Source organism: Anthonomus grandis, chromosome 1 (assembly GCF_022605725.1).
Source record: "Anthonomus grandis grandis chromosome 1, icAntGran1.3, whole genome shotgun sequence".
NCBI lineage: Eukaryota > Metazoa > Arthropoda > Insecta > Coleoptera > Curculionidae > Anthonomus > Anthonomus grandis.
The window spans coordinates 52,214,730-52,231,749 of NC_065546.1; the positions used below are offsets into that span (position 1 = coordinate 52,214,730).

Sequence of the window (17,020 nt, forward strand, 5' to 3'; positions counted from 1 at the left end):
AAACGTACTACTGACTTGAAGCACTTTAGGTTATTTATTTCTATTCAATATTTTTATACCTAGTTGTATTAAACAAAAACATTACCACCCATAGACAAGAGGAATATATATAATAACAAAAAAATTTGATTTGATTTTATTTCTCAAACTACAATGTTTGTTACATACAGTCGGGAGATTTATTATTCGTCCACCCTAATTGTTCATACGTAATACAAGAATGCTAGCTCGCACTTAAGTAAAAATTTATATGCAAGTCAGTGGATATGTAGGGCCCTTTCCCAAAAAATAAATATACAGCTTTTTTTTTAAACTTGTTTAATCTGACAAAATCTCGACGAGCGAAATTGTTCGTCCATTAGCAATTTGCAGTAACGTCAATGAAATTCTCTTTTCTGTTGGTTGCATAGAGTTGCTAAATATCGATTCTAAAGGATATTTAGCACTCGGTTTGTTATTGTTTGTCGTAAAGAGCATTAGTAAATTTAAAAATGGGTCGCAAATTATCAAAAGTGCCACAGGAAATCAGAGATTTGATAATAAAATGATACCAAGAAGGAAAATATCAAAGAGAAATCGGAAAATTAGTTTCAAAAAGTCGCTCAACAGTTATTATAAAAAAATATGAAACCACTCATACTACAAAAACATTGCCAGGGAGAGGAAGACAAAAAAGTAAACTGACCATTCGAGAGAAACGAGAAATGCATAGCAAAGTGAAGGAAAACCCGCAGACGAGTGCTACAGACTTAGTGAGAAGTTTAGCTAGTGATTATAAGAAGATTGTTCATGTAACAACCATAAGAAAAATAGAAATAAACGCCTTGGGTTTGCCCAAAGACATTTAGGCAAAAATATAGAGAATTGGAAAAACGTTATATTTACAGACGAAACAAAAATTGAATTGTTTGGTAAATCAAAGAAAACTTTAGTCTATAGAAAGCGCGGGGAAGCTTACAATCCCAAAAACTTAATTCCTACGGTAAAACACGGAGGTGGTTCTGTTCTATAGGGATGTATGTCATGCCATGGAGTGGGTCAGCTCCATTTTATTGACGGAATTATGGATCGGTTTGTTTATGTGGATATATTAAAGAATAATTTAAAGCAAAGTGCGGAGAAAATGGGAATTGGAAAACGATTACATATTTCAGCAAGATAACGACCCACGTTAAAGAATGGATATTGTATAATGTACCAAAAGTATTGGAAACTTCACTCCAATCACCAGACGTCAACCCCGTTGAACATCTGTGGTCTGAACTGAAGGAAAGAGTAAAAAAAAACATAAAATATCGAACAAAGAGGAATTAAAAGCAAAATGTCGAGAAGAGTGGTTCAATATTGAAATACATTTCATCAAGAAACTCGTAGAATCGATGCTTAATAGGTTGGCAGAAATTATAAAATCAAAAGGATATCCCACCTGGTATTCGTTTTTAAATATTTGTTAAATTTTTAAAAATACATTTAAGTGGACGAGTAAATTTTCTCCTTTCCTTCTTCAGAATTTTTATATATTTTTTCTAAAGTAGTTATTAATGTTAAACCCTGTGTTACTAATTTAGGTATACTACTAACTGTGTATATGTTTATAAAATATATCCCAGAATTTTTTGCATCAGTTTTAATTAAATTTTTAGAAAGGAAATTAAGGTAGCCAAATAATTTTTCTCCCGACTGTACGCCATTTCTTCAAAATTAGTTATGGATATTAACTTCTTAACACTTCAAATAAAATCAATTTTATTTAAAGAATTAGATTCGCCGATTTATATTTGATAAAAGAGAATATTATCATAATTTAGTTGATTCAGTATAAAAGGTAATTACAGTGTAAGACGATTTTGTAAGAACATTAATAAGATATAAACAGTGGACAATTTTTTATTATTACACCTTCAAATCTAAGCAAAATTCATATAAAATATAACAAACAGAAAACTTAAACGACCTGAACTTACTCTATGAATGTTTGTCGTTTTTCAATATATGAATTTTCCCAGAAATTACTTGTTGCCCAAATATCTACTTAATAAAAACATTAATCTTATTCAATCAAATCATTAATTTGAGAATAAACTCTTAGACTTGACTAGATGCTTTTCGTTATTCGAGTATTTTTTCATTCTTTTTAATCTTAATAATTTTTTATCTAATATAATTAATCTTAATCATTTGAAATGAAACCAATATATTAAATCAATATAATTTTTTTCTGTTCGTTTGATTATCATGTTTCATTCCTAAATGTAGTTATAGTTATGTTCAGATAAGATTATATTTCTTAAATTTTGAAAATATTCTATTATCAAGTTTTTCCTACCTACTTTTTTTCCCAGCTGTATCTAATATAATGCACTTGGGTTTCAACATTATTTTGTTCATGTTTGGTTGTTATGTAGCTAGTCGGTTTTTTAAAATACTGTATAAAATCGAAGTTTGGTTTTGTATCTCAAAAGAAAATGTTATATGAAGTGTAGTGATAATTATTTCGAAGGAGCACGTTAGGTGCTTTAATACAGTTTCGGGAAATTTATCTTCAGACTGTAGACTAGTGCGTTCACAACTGACATGCATCGAATAAGTGTTCTACTTCAATCAAATCAAATATTTACTAAGACATTAAACAGTATGTGTTTGTAGAAGTTTTAACAAAATATATATAAAACTGGACAATTTTTTATTATTACACCTTCAAATCTAAACACAATTCATATAAAATATAATAAACAGAAAACTTAAAGGACCTGAACTTACTGTATGAATTTTTGTCGTTTATTATCGTAATTTAGTTGATTCAGTATAAAAGGTAATTACAGCGTAAGGTGATCTTATAAGAAAATTAATAAGATATAAAACAGTGGACAATTTTTTATTACACCTTCAAATCTAAACACAATTCATATAAAATATAACAGAAAACTTAAAGGACCTGAACTTACTGTATGAATGTTTGTCGTTTTTCAATATATGAATTTTCCCAGAAATTACTTGTTGCCCAAATATCTACTTAATAAAAACACAAGTTTTACTTACTCTCAATCTTAATATATTCAAATGACCAAATCATCACATACAAACATAATATTTTAATACAGTGTCCTTATTTAATCTACTTATAAATACATAGTTTACAAAATGGAAAGTAAAAGATTTTGCAAATTTTTCTAAAATCTTTTCAAAAACTCTTCTGCTACAATTCTAGCTCTAGCATTTACTGCCAACTTCATCTCTGAAATTTCCTTATCAATTTCTTCCATGAAATGAATTACAAAGTCAACTAATTTGTGTTTGAACATTTGTTCTGTATGAAAATTGGTGATCAAAAAACTGATGTCGTAACCCTCAATTGGCTTGCGACGAAGTACTATGAAGTTTTCCGCACGCATCATCATGAACCTCATAAATTTTTTGCAAAGAATTTTCTCAATTTCGTCGGCTTGTTTCACGGCTATGCTTATCCTCACCGAATTTACAGAGGTTTCTATCAACACCTGGAAATAAATATTTTTGTTTTGACTTGACCTAGATTTGTCTAGGTAATTGTTTGAGAACATATCTATTACAATTGTAACTAATATTGACAAGATAAATAAAAAAACGGCATTAAAGTTAAATTACTAAGTAGGCAGGTAGTATGGTCTTTAAAGCTTTCTTAAATAATGAAAAGTTTTTAACACTTCTTATTAGGTAATGATAATGAAAAAACTAAAGGAAGCTATTCACATGACCATTCTCCGTCTAATCAGGCTCTAGGTAGGGTTATTTATTTGCATTCCTAGTACTATATTGCCTATAAGTACTTAGCAGGTCATCTAGCTATAAGGTCTGATGATGCTTCATTAGCGAAACATGTCACCTGAATAATTAAAAAGACATTTTGAGACTGAGACTTGGAGTTTTAATTTTTTTCTCTAGTTACGTAGGTCTCTTTGAGATAATGGACGAGTTCTTTCAATTACTATTGTTTTCTCAGTAAACTAGTCATAACAAATAGATACGATATATTTGTTTTATATTATGTGTGTTGCCTATACATTTCAAATTTAGTTACTATACTTTTCCTTGGAAATCTTGACTTTATAAGAGATATTATCATGATATCAACTAAAAATAGAGATTTTTTGAGTTACTATAGTTTTCGTTGCGGGTGTCGATGTGAGATTTGAAATTGTAGCAGAAATTGTTGAAAGGTCTGTTAATCTGATTTAAAACATGTTAAAAACTATCATTGATCTTCACTGTTGGAAGTCAAGATCAATGCTTATTCACAGTTGACTCAGAACTGTTCCTGCCAATAGATTGTGAAGAAATTTTCCATCCACTGAAAAATCTAGATGCAGAAACCTGTGAATGTGAGTGTTGAAAAAACAGGTTCTTGATGAGATCTAGGCAATAAAAATTTAAACATTCAAGCACATTAATGATTAAGCTCTTAAAACAAAAAAAAACAGAATACTGTTTTATGTCAAAATAAGCAAGGTATATTCCACATTTCCTAGGGATGGCAAGACTTCAAATCCATACATCTTAGTCCAATTTCCTAGCATCTTCGCGGCAGCTTTAATTACATTAAATATTTGGAAATTCTAATTACATTTATGCTAAGTGATATGTAATTGTCATTGGATTTTAATTGTATACTGTATTATTGTAATTTTAGACTTGAAAAAATTTCTTCCATATTTTGGTTGTACCACTAAACTTAAGGGGAAAGAAAAAATACTCTATAATAAACTCAAACTTTATCTCTTTGATTTAGCTCTCTATGATGTTGCTTCATTATTTTTATATTTTGGTTGGCAAATAAGTGAATATTATTATTGTATATGGGTGAATTTTTCATTTAGCCTGACCCTATATGAACTGCAAATAATTAGTAATTCAAATTTTAACAAAATTTTTTAATATTAAATGTTGGCACTCTACTTTCTTTCCAGAAAAAAGGATACAAGGCATATAGGATATAGACCTAAAAGTTTAATTAAAACTTGACAGAGCTTTTGATAATACAGCTACTTTCTACCTATAAATCCTCCTTTGTTGAATTAAGGATTTTGTGATTGTAGGTATATTATTTAAATAATAAAAGCAGGGAGTATATTGAAATTCTTAAGATATGATCTCTGGAGGATATCTTTACTTACTTTTTCTTTTTCATTTCTAGATATCACAACTGGGGTGAGTAATAGTTCCTTGGAACTTCTAACCTCCACTTCTGGTTTATTATGCCTTTCGACAACCTGAGAGCTAAAATTGTCAAGGCACATAGCCGCCGTAAGCGTATGCCTTACTGCTGTTAAATACGGTTTTAATGTTGCAGACATTTTTAATTTAAAACTTTAATTTCAATTTAAATCCAAGTCAAGTCTTGTTTACAAACTCGGATCCCGACACACCTCTTGACATCCTCAGTCCTCACACATCGCCAAGCCAAGTTAGTCATACGTCATACGTCACCGGCGTAAAGGCGGTTTTACATGGAAGCAATTGCAATAACGTACTTGCCGCATTTTCCATGCGTAACCTGTCGTTAATGTTCTGTAGTGGGGCCAAAGCCACTATTTAAAAGATTTTTAATTTGATAATACAAATTGTTACGCAATATTTTTAGAGTTTCAAATAGTCTTTTTTAAGTAAATATACCTAGAATAACTGTTTTTCAATATATATGACTTGTCTGCATTTTACGCAAAGCAAATAAAATTTGGTTACGTAAACGTGCATTTTTTGAGATATTTACTTGATTTTTCTTACTTTCCATTTAAGGGGAATTTATTTAGTTTTTTAATTTTATATTGGATATCCTTATATTTTTAAATATGTCGATAACAAATTATTTTCTAAGAATAATAGTATACGTTAAGTCAAAAAAAAGTTAATATTTTAAATTTTTAAATAAGTTGAAAACACAGTGGGTAATTTACTACTAATATTATTATAGTTTAGCGTTTTTACCCGTTCGTTAGGTATAAATTTAAACACTTGATGCACAAAAATATTCAACTGATTTATTTACGCACTAAATTAATTTCCAGATTGACAGATTTCCTGCACTGTAGTACGGCGGTTTTCCTTGACAGCGGCTACGTTCAAATTTTTGATGCTTGTCTATAGGCGTCGTGGGTGGGAGCTGTTTTCAAGTTGACACGGCCTTCCCGAAACTTTTTATGCCACACTTTCACTTGAGTTTTTGAGAGAATCGATTCTCGAAAGTGAGAGTTTAATCAATTCCAAATTTCGATGAACTCGACAATTTCTTTCCCAAGAAACTTAATAATAATGCGTTGCGCAACACGCGGATAGACTTTCTGTTCACTCATCGCAAAGGAGACTATATTACTGAGAAGTAACAATAGTCAGTATTGCAGAAAAGTTCTTTAGATTTTAAAGCTATTAATATGTCACAGGTTGATGATACTGAATTAAAAATTCTGCACATGATATACGGGATCCTGATACCTAATGTTAGTTCTGGCGCGATCTAAAGCAAAAGTGTTATTGGTTAGAAGCAAATCGTGGTACATGAAATAGAATATCGTTCAAGAGAGGAGGAGAATTTATTTGATTATTGACCAACTTCCATAAGAATGTTACAAAATGAATTGTTCTCCTCATGGCCAGAGATTGCAGATTAAATCTACCTAACATCAGATCATGATCATGTCCCCTAACAGGATATATTCCATCCTCACGAAACATAAGAAACTTTAAAACCCTTCTCTGAACACTCTCGATGTAGCCAACATGGCATTCATAGAAAGGACACCACACCAAGGGACCGTATTCCAGTCTTGATCTAACGAAGGAAAAGTACAATAGTTTTATTGAGTTTGAGTTGTTAAAGAGTCGGCTATTTCGAATGACAAAACCTAGAAGTTTCAACAAGGAGGTCACTGTCTGTTCAATATGTGGCACAAATGTGAGCCTATCGTCGAATACAACCCCCAGATCTTTAAAAGAAGTACTTCTACAGAGGATTTGATTGTCTATATTGTAATTAAACAAAACAGGATCCTTGGTTCGGTGAAAGGAGATCACACAGCATTTTGAAATCAAGGTATTAGATCTGCAACCTTCCACCTCAACAAACTGTAGACGGTCAATAAGGTATAACGAAAGCAACGAAATTAGCCTTTCTGAGAAGTTGAATTGCTTGTTCAATTTTTCCAGCAGAATGCTGTGATTTATCTGATCGAAAGCCTTACTGAAATCAGTATACACCACATCAACCTGTCTTTTTCTATCGAGAATAAAACCGTGCTGATCTATAGAGAGTAGTGATTGAACTTGAGGAAGAATTCTGTTATAAACAATAGTTTCAAAAGTTTTGGAAAAATTGCAAAGTATGGAGATAGGTCGGTAGTTGTCGAATCTGTCTATATCGGCTTTTTTGTGAATTGGTATTACTTTAGCACATTTCCAGATGCCTGGAAATTTGCCAGTTTTCAAAATAAGGTTAAAAATATGACATAAAGGACAAACATGCAGTCTTTAGCCACAAAACTTGGAACACCATCTGGACCGGCCGTCAACTTATTTTTTAGCCTCCGACTAGCAGCAATAATTTCCTCAGTGGTAATTGATGGAAGAATGTCAATGAGGTCTGAGGAATTAGAAGGAGGATAGGTTTCTGCGAGGTTGATTGGATCTTTATCGGCATTGTGAAAAAGTTTGGCAAAAGCTGGCACAATATTTTCTGTTCCTTGAAAAGAATTACCATTGGCATCGCACATGATAGACGGAACTGAAGAGTGACCTTTCTTAGCTCTAACAAAAGACCAAAACGATGAGGGATCAGTGACAATGTTCTCCTCCGCTTGAGTCACAAATGAGTTATAGGCCTCGCGGGCTTGAGATTTTACTGTCTGACGAAGCCTGTTGTATCTGGAAAGATTAAATTCAGTTGGAGAGGATCTATAATCACGATATGCTTTTTCCTTCATAAATATATTAAAAATAATTTGTTTTGAAAACCATACTGGAAATCGCCGTCGTCTTCGTTGTTTTAAAGGTGCTGAAGCAGCAAAAGCTGAATCAAGTCTTTTGTAAAGTTCCTTGCAAGCGCTGTCAATGACAGAAGACTGCAAGACGGACAACCAGTCTGCATCAAGCAACAAATTATACATGAGTGGAAAGTCTGCTTTTCTGAAGTTAAACTGCTGTAGAATATTTGAACTATAGTAATCGTGTCGAATCATGATTTTAGAATCCCAGCCCAGGTTACAAATCCGATTAGCTTCTCTTGAATTAACACTAGTTACTGGTCCCGTTGCAAAGCCCAATATCGAAAGGAGAGAGAAACCAATACCGCTTAACGCCGCTCCAGCACAGTACCGTCTTCGGTGAACGGTCGGCTTTAAGTTTGCCAAACTTTCCGTATTTAGCAGAAACACGTACTTTCCGTTTTACGGAGTATTAGTACTACCTATAAAATTATTCTTTTGATATTTAATTCTCCGTGCTTGCTTTCGCTCTTTGAATTTAAATCGATTCGGGTTAAGGTTGTATCATACAGGTAGCTTATGCTTCCTTATTATGAATGCTGTATTTTTCCTCCAAAACCCGAGTTCAGCTGATTATAAAAATTGCTTGTTTGCTGCTCTTCGTGCGCCCGTCTTTTTTCTTCACTTTTTCCTTTGGTTTTCTGGTTGCTCTGCCCTGAAGAAGCCAAAAAGCAGAAACTCGTGTTGGCAACTTGTCTTACGGATTATTCTTCTGCTATTCGGTTTTATGCGAAACATCAGTGCGCAAATAAATGCGCATTGGCGAACGTAAGAAGGAAAGATAGTTGTCCTTTTAGGTTAGTTTGGTTTACTTGTGTTATCATTATATAACGTTCTGTTATTCAATTCATTATTTAATATTTATATTATTATTAAATACATATCAGGACCTACCTTAATTGAAAACACATCGAAACCCGAACCAAATGTTATTTAAAACCGTTACAGATACGGCACAGATTGGATGAAATTCATAAATGGCGCGTAAGCCACGTGACCTGTTCTTGATACGACAGACGCGCCCCCGCTCCCTCGGTTTGCTGAATGAGAAACGTCATGATAAATTGATAATCGCGATATGTCATGACAGTCGTCGTAGCCGTCGATGTTCAAAGTAGTTAATATAAATAAAAAAAAAATGGTAGTGTTCTCCAATACAAAAACCGGAAATCTTGCAAATTTTCCCGTTTTTCAGTAGTTTATAGACCCAATAATCGGTTCCGGACATAAACAGGGACGTGTGGATTTGCCCAGGCGTATATTTAGTTGTATAAAGTAACAGTTTGTGGTTGTATGGGCGGGTTCCAAAAAGGTGATGTCCATATTATTTTCCCTTGTTTATTGCCAATTGTAGCTTAGTTGATTTGTTTAATGTAGATTGCCGAATTGCCACACGGATTCGTGTATCATTCCATTAGCCTTTATTAACTCTATTAACAATTTAGTTGCTAAGAAGGCTACACAATAATTAAGTTTATCTTTTTGCTGGCTTCTCTATCTCATAAGATGCAAACAGAAGCAACATGTGACCTTCTTTCAACTAATGGTATAATTCTTTTCTTAAAAATCATCCCTCTTTTGCTTTGTGTATGATAATTTGTTATTATTATTTGCCCTTATTCTTATAGCTTTTTAAGACTGAATATTTTTACACATTATATTGAATGTAATGTGATCTTGAGAAAATACACAGGAACTTTAGTATTTGTTTGTAAATATTTTTTTTTTGTACTGATTAATTGGAGAGTACTTAATACTTAGATAAGCTCAATCTGCCGAAAAATCTAATAATTAGTTGACTATATTTGAAGAAGTTAGTAGATTCATGATATCAATTTGTTCTAAAATTTTGTTTTAATTGAGTTTTTTGTAACTAACACAAATTAAACAATATTTCTACTGAGTGTTGGTATTAAAGTCCGCACTTTTGTTAACTTCATTATTGGTTGGCTAAATATGCATAGTTGGCACATTTTTTCTGTTGATAAAAAATCTGCAAATGCTTTTTCAAATCTGGCATGATATTGGTTTGTAATAAATAGAGTATTCAACTATACTGCCCTGTTAAGCATAAGAGTCGTATCTCCATATTTGAATATTTTGAAAAATTTAAATATAAACTTGTTTTCAAGAAATTAAGAGTATAAAACATGTTTTTGTTAGTTACAACAAATTTGCCTAACAATCAGCAACTAAAATAGTAATGAAGATTAGTTTAACAAATCATAAGTGACCATGTCTATAGAAAAACTACACTTAACAAAGGTTAAAATATATATTATAACTTCAAGTTTTTCATATAAATGATTGTACAAAATGATATATTTAATGCTTATGAGACGCTGAGCTGTAACTTAATAGTAAACATAACTGTTTAACTTAAACAACGTTTGATGTAACTAAAAAAAATATTATTTGTATTTGTAACTAAAATGAACACTCTAACTTATCCAATAAATACACAGCAATATTATGTCAACTGAAATTTTGATTATGATTAATAATTTATTTATCTTCATTCACGGGATGTTCGGATACTGGCAAATTATTCCAAAACTTCATTCTGGTAGTGGGAATAATTCCACCAAGTTGTTTTATAAGAGTCTCTTTCCTATTTTGACTTATGCCATGAAAGTCATTCTTGCATTTAGGCTTTTCCAAACCATTCTTTTGGTGCTTTGCTACTAAAAAATTTAATGCTATAGCCTCTTGTTCATTAAATTTGCATTTGTACGACAATGACTGATTTCCTCTTTCAAAATCAACCTGCACCATATTGTTTAAATATGGCCGAGGATTTATTCTGCTTAATTTATACTGAGAACTTTTGTCTTCTCAATTGAAAAAATTGTTAATTTTCATTTCAATTCGGCTTTCAAGGCTCTCTATAGAATATTTCATGCAAATAATATTAATCTAAATTGAATTTTAGAGTCTAATCATGCCAGCAACTTTGGATCAGATTTGGCATCATTACTGTATACCCATATTTTAAAACATTTCAAAAGTAGCATTTCATCAAAAAATGTGTCCACAATAAAACCACGTAATCAATCTGGACTTCTAGATTCTGACTGTGATAGGGATTCTTTTTTATAGATAAATACACAGAAGATGAAGCTCACTCACATTCTATAAATAATAACATTGAAAATAAGCATGCGAAAAGTTTCAGTAGTTTTATTTTAAATATACAGTCTCTAAGAAATAAAATGGACGAGCTTCATCTTTTACTTGATTCATGTGATTTTCCTGATATTGTATTACTAACTGAACACTGGTTAAAGCCTAACAAATGTTTCTTAATATCTGATTATATTCCTATATCAATTTTTTGTCGGCAACACTCCATACATGGAGGAACAGCTATTTTAGTTAAAAAAACAATTGAAGCTTTTTTCTGTAAAATTAATAAGTATGATAGCTTTCTGTTGGAGAAGGTTTTTGAATTCTCCCTTTGTTTTTGTAAGCGATTTAATTTATATGTTCTTTGTGTTTATAGACCACCCACAGGAGATATTGGTATGTTCCTGGACAAACTTGATTCTCTATTATCCCAATTGTCTCTACACTCCATAGTTATATTGGCTGGTGACTTTAATATTAACTTCACTGATGTAAGCTTGCCATCATATCATACATCCCTTTTAAGTATATTGGAATCTTATGACTTGAAGATGCATGTTCTTTCACCAACATGTATAACATCCTCATCTGCAACTACTATTGATTATTTGTGTACAAATTTAAATGATGTGTCATGTAGAGTACTCTCATCTGGTATTTCTGACCATGAAGCCATTCTCGCTAGGATTCCATGCAACACTGTATTTCCTTCATCTCATTATATAGGAAGAATTTTCAGCAGAGCAAATTTTAATGCTTTTTCTTCTACTGCAGCTTTGGTTAATTGGAATGCAGTTGAAATGGCTCCTGACCAGTTTACTTTCTTATTTCATATGCTATGTGACAAGATCAATCAGGGTTTTCCTAAAAAGAGGCTCAAAATTAAAAATAGAAAACCATGGGTCACAGCAGGCCTCAGAACTTCAGCTAAAAACCTCCGTTTTTTGGCTAAGCTGTGCAAGTTTACAACTAATGCAAACATTATTCTTTATCATCAGAAATATCGTAGTCTATATAGAAAGACGATAAAAGCAGCTAAGGTTAAATATTATAGTGACCTCTTGAATATGTCCTCAAATAGGCAGAGAGAATGTTTGTCAATTATAAATGACTTCAGGCATTCTCACAAGAAAGTTTCAGAACCAGAAGTAAGACCAAATAGTTTAAATGATTATTACTGTAATATTCCTCATTTATTGCTTAAGGATGTGAATACTAATATTGTTCCTTTGCATTATATTCAACAAGTGTCGGTTCAAAATTCTTTTTTCTTTTATCCTGTTAGCCTTACTGATGTTAGAGATGCAATTAAAAGCTTAAAAAACCATAAATCAGCTGGAGCTGATGGAATATCATCAAAATTACTACTCCTTTTGCCTGACTCAGCATAATGGCATCTTTCCAGCATGTTTGAGGGAGGCAGTGGTTATCCCTCTTTATAAGGGTGGAGATGTGAGTGAGCCTTGTAATTTCCGCCCAATTTCTATATTATCTACCCTCTCCAAGATAGTTGAAAAACTTGCAAAAATCAGAATTTTATCTTTTTTGCAACATAATTGCATTTTATCTGCAAATCAGTTTGGATTTCAAACGGGAAAAGGGACTCATGACGCTATTTTCGGCTTTTTGGAGGGTGTCTATGTGTCCTTAAATTCTGGAGAGTCCGCGGCGGCAGTGTTTTGCGATTTATCCAAGGCATTTGATTGTGTAGATCATGGAATACTGCTGTCTAAGCTCAATAATTATGGCTTTAGAGGTGTGGCATTGCAATGGCTGGAATCCTATCTGTCTAATCGTACCCAAAGAGTTACAGTATCTGGATGTTTACCCGATTCTAGATCCCTTAAAACTTTCAGTGTTAGGACCACTATTATTTTTGCTCTATGTAAATGATTTGGGTTCATTAAAACTGCAGGGAAAAGTGGTTCAGTTTGCTGATGATACCACCATTTTATGGAATCATAGAGATTCTGATAATGTTAAAGCCCAGGTTTTTAAAGATCTTAAGATTTTATCGGAGTGGTGTGCTGCAAACAGGCTTTTATTTAATGTGGGCAAAACCTTTATTATGGGATTTAAGTGTGACGTTCAGGGCCTTATATTTAGTGAAAACTCCCCCTTGCAAAACAAAGAAAGCTGTAAGTTCCTTGGTATTACCATTGATGGTCGCCTTCGCTTTGAAGATCATATCCTAAATCTTGCATCAAAATTATCCTCTGGATGCTTTGCAGTAAGAATGGCGGGGCATGAGCTGGGAGGGATAGTTGCACGTTCAGTGTACTTTTCTCTTATTGAGTCCCATCTTTGTTATGACTTGCCTTTTTGGGGTTTAAGCAACAAGGCATTATTAAACATAATTTTTGTGATTCAAAAAAAGGCAGTTAGATACCTATGTTCCGCTGGGTTAAGAGATTCTTGTAAACCTCTCTTTATGTCTCAAAAAATCCTAACTCTTTTTTTGTCTTTTTATCTTAGAAACAGCTACTCTTATTCATAAATGTGCTAAACCTCCCTCTAACACTGGTCATATGACTCGCCAGGTTAACTATTTTTTCTTACCAATCCCTACATCCTCCCTCATCAAGAACTCACTTATATACCTTAGCAAAAAAATTTACAACCATGTTCCTCTATGTATCAGACAAATTTTAGAATTTAAGAAATTCAAAAAGGAATTAAAATCACTTTTGTAAACTCTATTTAAATTAATGTCTTTTTTTCTTTCCTCCCATGTTTGCCTTTATATATTAGAGCAGTATTAATAATTACTATGGTTTAAAGTATAAAAAACAGCAGATGCAATTTCATTTGCTCCTTTGCGATGTTTATCCTCAGTCCATGCAAAAATCCAAACATTTTCTGGAGTAAGTGAAGAATGAGAGTCTCCTGTGACTGTTGTGAAGTTATACATATACAGTTGTCTGCTGTAGTATACACTCTGATTATTTTCACCCTAAGCACCTAGTTGCTTAACATCTATGTGTGCAAATTTTAGATTTAACAATTGTTCAACTAAAAAATAACTATATTTTTTTTACTCTATTTTTCCTTGCATACATTATCCAAAAAGACACCAACCAAAATTTAATGCTATTTTAAATTTAAAACATCCAAAAAAAACATCTTATTAGAATAAAACAATTAATAGTTTTTTTCAATATTTTACCCAGGTTAATAATATCCTCATGTATACTATGTTTATTTACTCTAACAGATATACTAACATATTTTATTTAAGTCAAAGTCCAAAAGTAGCTTTATCACAAAAGTCAGAGCAACTTAAGATTTTTTCTAAACTAAACTGTACACAGAACTAAAAAAATCAATATTTTATTTTTTTTTTACCCAGTACCCATTCTTCCTAATGATCTTTTCGGCATTGAAGCTACCAGATTGTTTATTATGTCTGACTAAATGGACTTCTTCAAACAAATAATCAGCATTATGTATTTGTGATCGACGATTTTTTCCACTATTTTCCATAGATTTTATATGTCTGGCGATTATGGTGGCCATTTCAAAACATTAATTTTTTACTTAGTTTAACCACTTTTCTACAATTTTACCAGTGTGTTTTGGGTCTTTACCCTGTTGGAATGTGAATTTTAAGGGCATTTCCCATTCCACATACTGCAGCATAGACTCAAGAAGCCTTTAGATTATTGCAGGATCCATGTTTTCTCAGGCATCTTTCAAAGCAACAAACAAATCTTCATTATTTTTATGAGTTTTTGACCTCATTTGTTGATCTAGTATTTCTTTATAAGTTTTCAATTGGGTTTAGGTCCAAGGATTGAGATGGCCACTCTAAAATGGGGATTATTTGATTTTCTAAAAACTATTTTACCAATTGTGATGCATGTTTTGAGTCATTATCATGCTGAGAATGATGTAATAATTGGCATTTTAATGGCATTGGTAGGCTTCAATTACATGCTGTTGCAGGTCTTCAGAAAACTTAATTAAAAACTATTTAGTGGCTAGGCTCATACTGAAAGCAACACACAAATAAAAATGTCTCAGAATATGTGTCTTGTTCTTCTACTTCAGACCTGTCAAAAAAAGGCCAAAAATTCTGTTTGCGATCTTATCTTATTGTACCTTGCAAAAACAAAATATTTGCTTTATGTTTATTATTCCATGATTTAGAATATTTAGTTACACTGAGAGATATTTGTTATGCTAAATAAAAAAAATTTAAAATTCCAGTTTTGTTTTAATTTCTGGTTTGTTCATCTACTTTTGGCCAATACTGTATATGTATCTTTGGATTAACTGGAATTGTCAACATATGCCATATCTGCAACTATTATTCTTTCTGTAGTGGACTCTATAAATATTGGCTAAACAGCTTTAAATACTTTGGCATATTAAATAAATGATGAGATGGATATTTACTTAGTTTAGCGTTAAAAACTTGATGTTTTACATTTAATTAAATTCATCTCCAGGATTAAAAATGATTATTAATGAAGCTAGATAATCGGCCTATAATTAAAAAAAAGTGAAAACGTAAATGTTCATTGGTTTTTTATTTGATTTTTTCCTTTGTTGTGATAAGTGATTGAACAACACGAATTTAATTTTAAAACATACACATGGATTTATTTTATGTTTGTTTTCCACAAAAAAGCTAATAACAGTTTATTTAAATATTGATATACTAAATATTTTATTTTATTGAATAAATTACTTGGGTTAGGTTATGGCTTGGAACAATTATTACATATATTCTATTTTTATATTTAATTGGGTTTAATTTAGGAAACTCATCTTATTATATATTTTTTTGACTTAGAGATAATTTTGAAATAAATTTGATTCTGTCTAAAAATTAACATGACTATTCCACCTCTTGCTCTTATATTTTGTAAGTTTCTAGCTTTTATTTTACAACTTCTTTCTTCTTTAAGCTTGTGAATTAAATTTTTTCTTCATTAGATCCTTTCCACAACAAACTAAGAACAATTTGAGCATCAGCTTCCATTAAATGGTTTGTGTCATCTGTCATCCTTGTTTCTTGGGTAGCCTTATTTAGGCATTTAGTAATGTGTGTCATAGGTTCTATGGCTTTTCATATTAAGTTGTTTGGCAAGATCTCAACCAGTCACAGTTATTAGCAGTTATCCAGTTCCTTAAGACAATATTCTTGGGCTTCTTCCTATGGTATTTATTGTATACTTTGATTAGCTAGTTTCATTATCAACCTGTAAAGGAGGTGAAATTTTTCTCTGAGTTTTCCTTCCTTGAGTTTCTGTTCTGAGAGTTCCAGAAACCTTGGAATAACCTTGGATAAATTTTATATTTTAGTGAACAGTTTTATATTTTAAACCTATAAGTCTCTATCTATATCATAATATCACACTTCGTTTTAAGTTAAATGGATGTGACAAATTATATATTTATCTGATGATGCCCCATTGGGCGAAAAAAACTGGCTGTAAACCTACTCTATTAAATCTTTCGATTTTTTGTTATGGTAACTTATCCTTAGGTTAATTGAATCCCACAACTGGATTATTTCATTGTGGCTTATTTTAAGTTATTAAATATATAATACCTACCTACATAGCTAAAGATATTTTGAAGTACAAAAAACGTTACAAATTGATCTTCTCTGTTGTAGAGTATACAGCAGATAGAGCAGGTCCTAGTTACCTGCTTAAATGTTTTGTCTCTAGATAGAATTTACATCTGACATGTGATATCAATTTAACCACAAATAAATATAATAATAACCTAAAGTACACAAACAAGTAAAACAACGTTTTTCATTAAATCTACATTGAAAACTTATTTATATGAAAACATTTTGATATCATGTGCCAAGAAATCTCGTATATTTAGATTTTCTAATGATGTAATAAACAAACATCCACTTTAAT

General features: G+C 31.7%; 2 protein-coding genes across 5 annotated transcripts in view; one reads left to right on the top strand and one right to left on the bottom strand.

The window, feature by feature from the left end:
• Positions 1-3,029: 3,029 nt before the first annotated feature.
• LOC126735430 (actin-related protein 2/3 complex subunit 4) lies at positions 3,030-5,425 on the bottom strand. The gene is made up of 2 exons (XM_050439417.1): positions 5,151-5,425; positions 3,030-3,497 (listed from the first exon to the last, which is right to left on the bottom strand). The coding sequence occupies exons 1-2, from the start codon at positions 5,328-5,330 to the stop codon at positions 3,171-3,173; spliced, it is 507 nt and encodes a 168-aa protein (XP_050295374.1). The 5' UTR covers positions 5,331-5,425; the 3' UTR covers positions 3,030-3,170.
• A 3,673-nt stretch (positions 5,426-9,098) lies between these two features.
• LOC126745653 (unconventional myosin-IXa-like) overlaps positions 9,099-17,020 on the top strand; it is a 101,022-nt gene continuing 93,100 nt past the window's right edge. For all 4 annotated transcript variants that reach the window (XM_050453604.1, XM_050453595.1, XM_050453614.1 and 1 more), the window contains exon 1: positions 9,099-9,321. The gene's annotated coding sequence lies outside the window, so the exon portion shown is untranslated. The remainder of the gene's footprint in view (positions 9,322-17,020) is intronic.

Bases quoted from the DNA above. Each gene is read 5' to 3' on its own strand.
- LOC126735430 (XM_050439417.1), bottom strand. From the start codon at position 5,330: ATGTCTGCAACATTAAAACCGTATTTAACAGCAGTAAGGCATACGCTT. The intron at 3,498-5,150 runs GTAAGTAAAGAT...ATTTATTTCCAG, and splicing joins CTAGAAATGAAAAAGAAAAA to GTGTTGATAGAAACCTCTGT.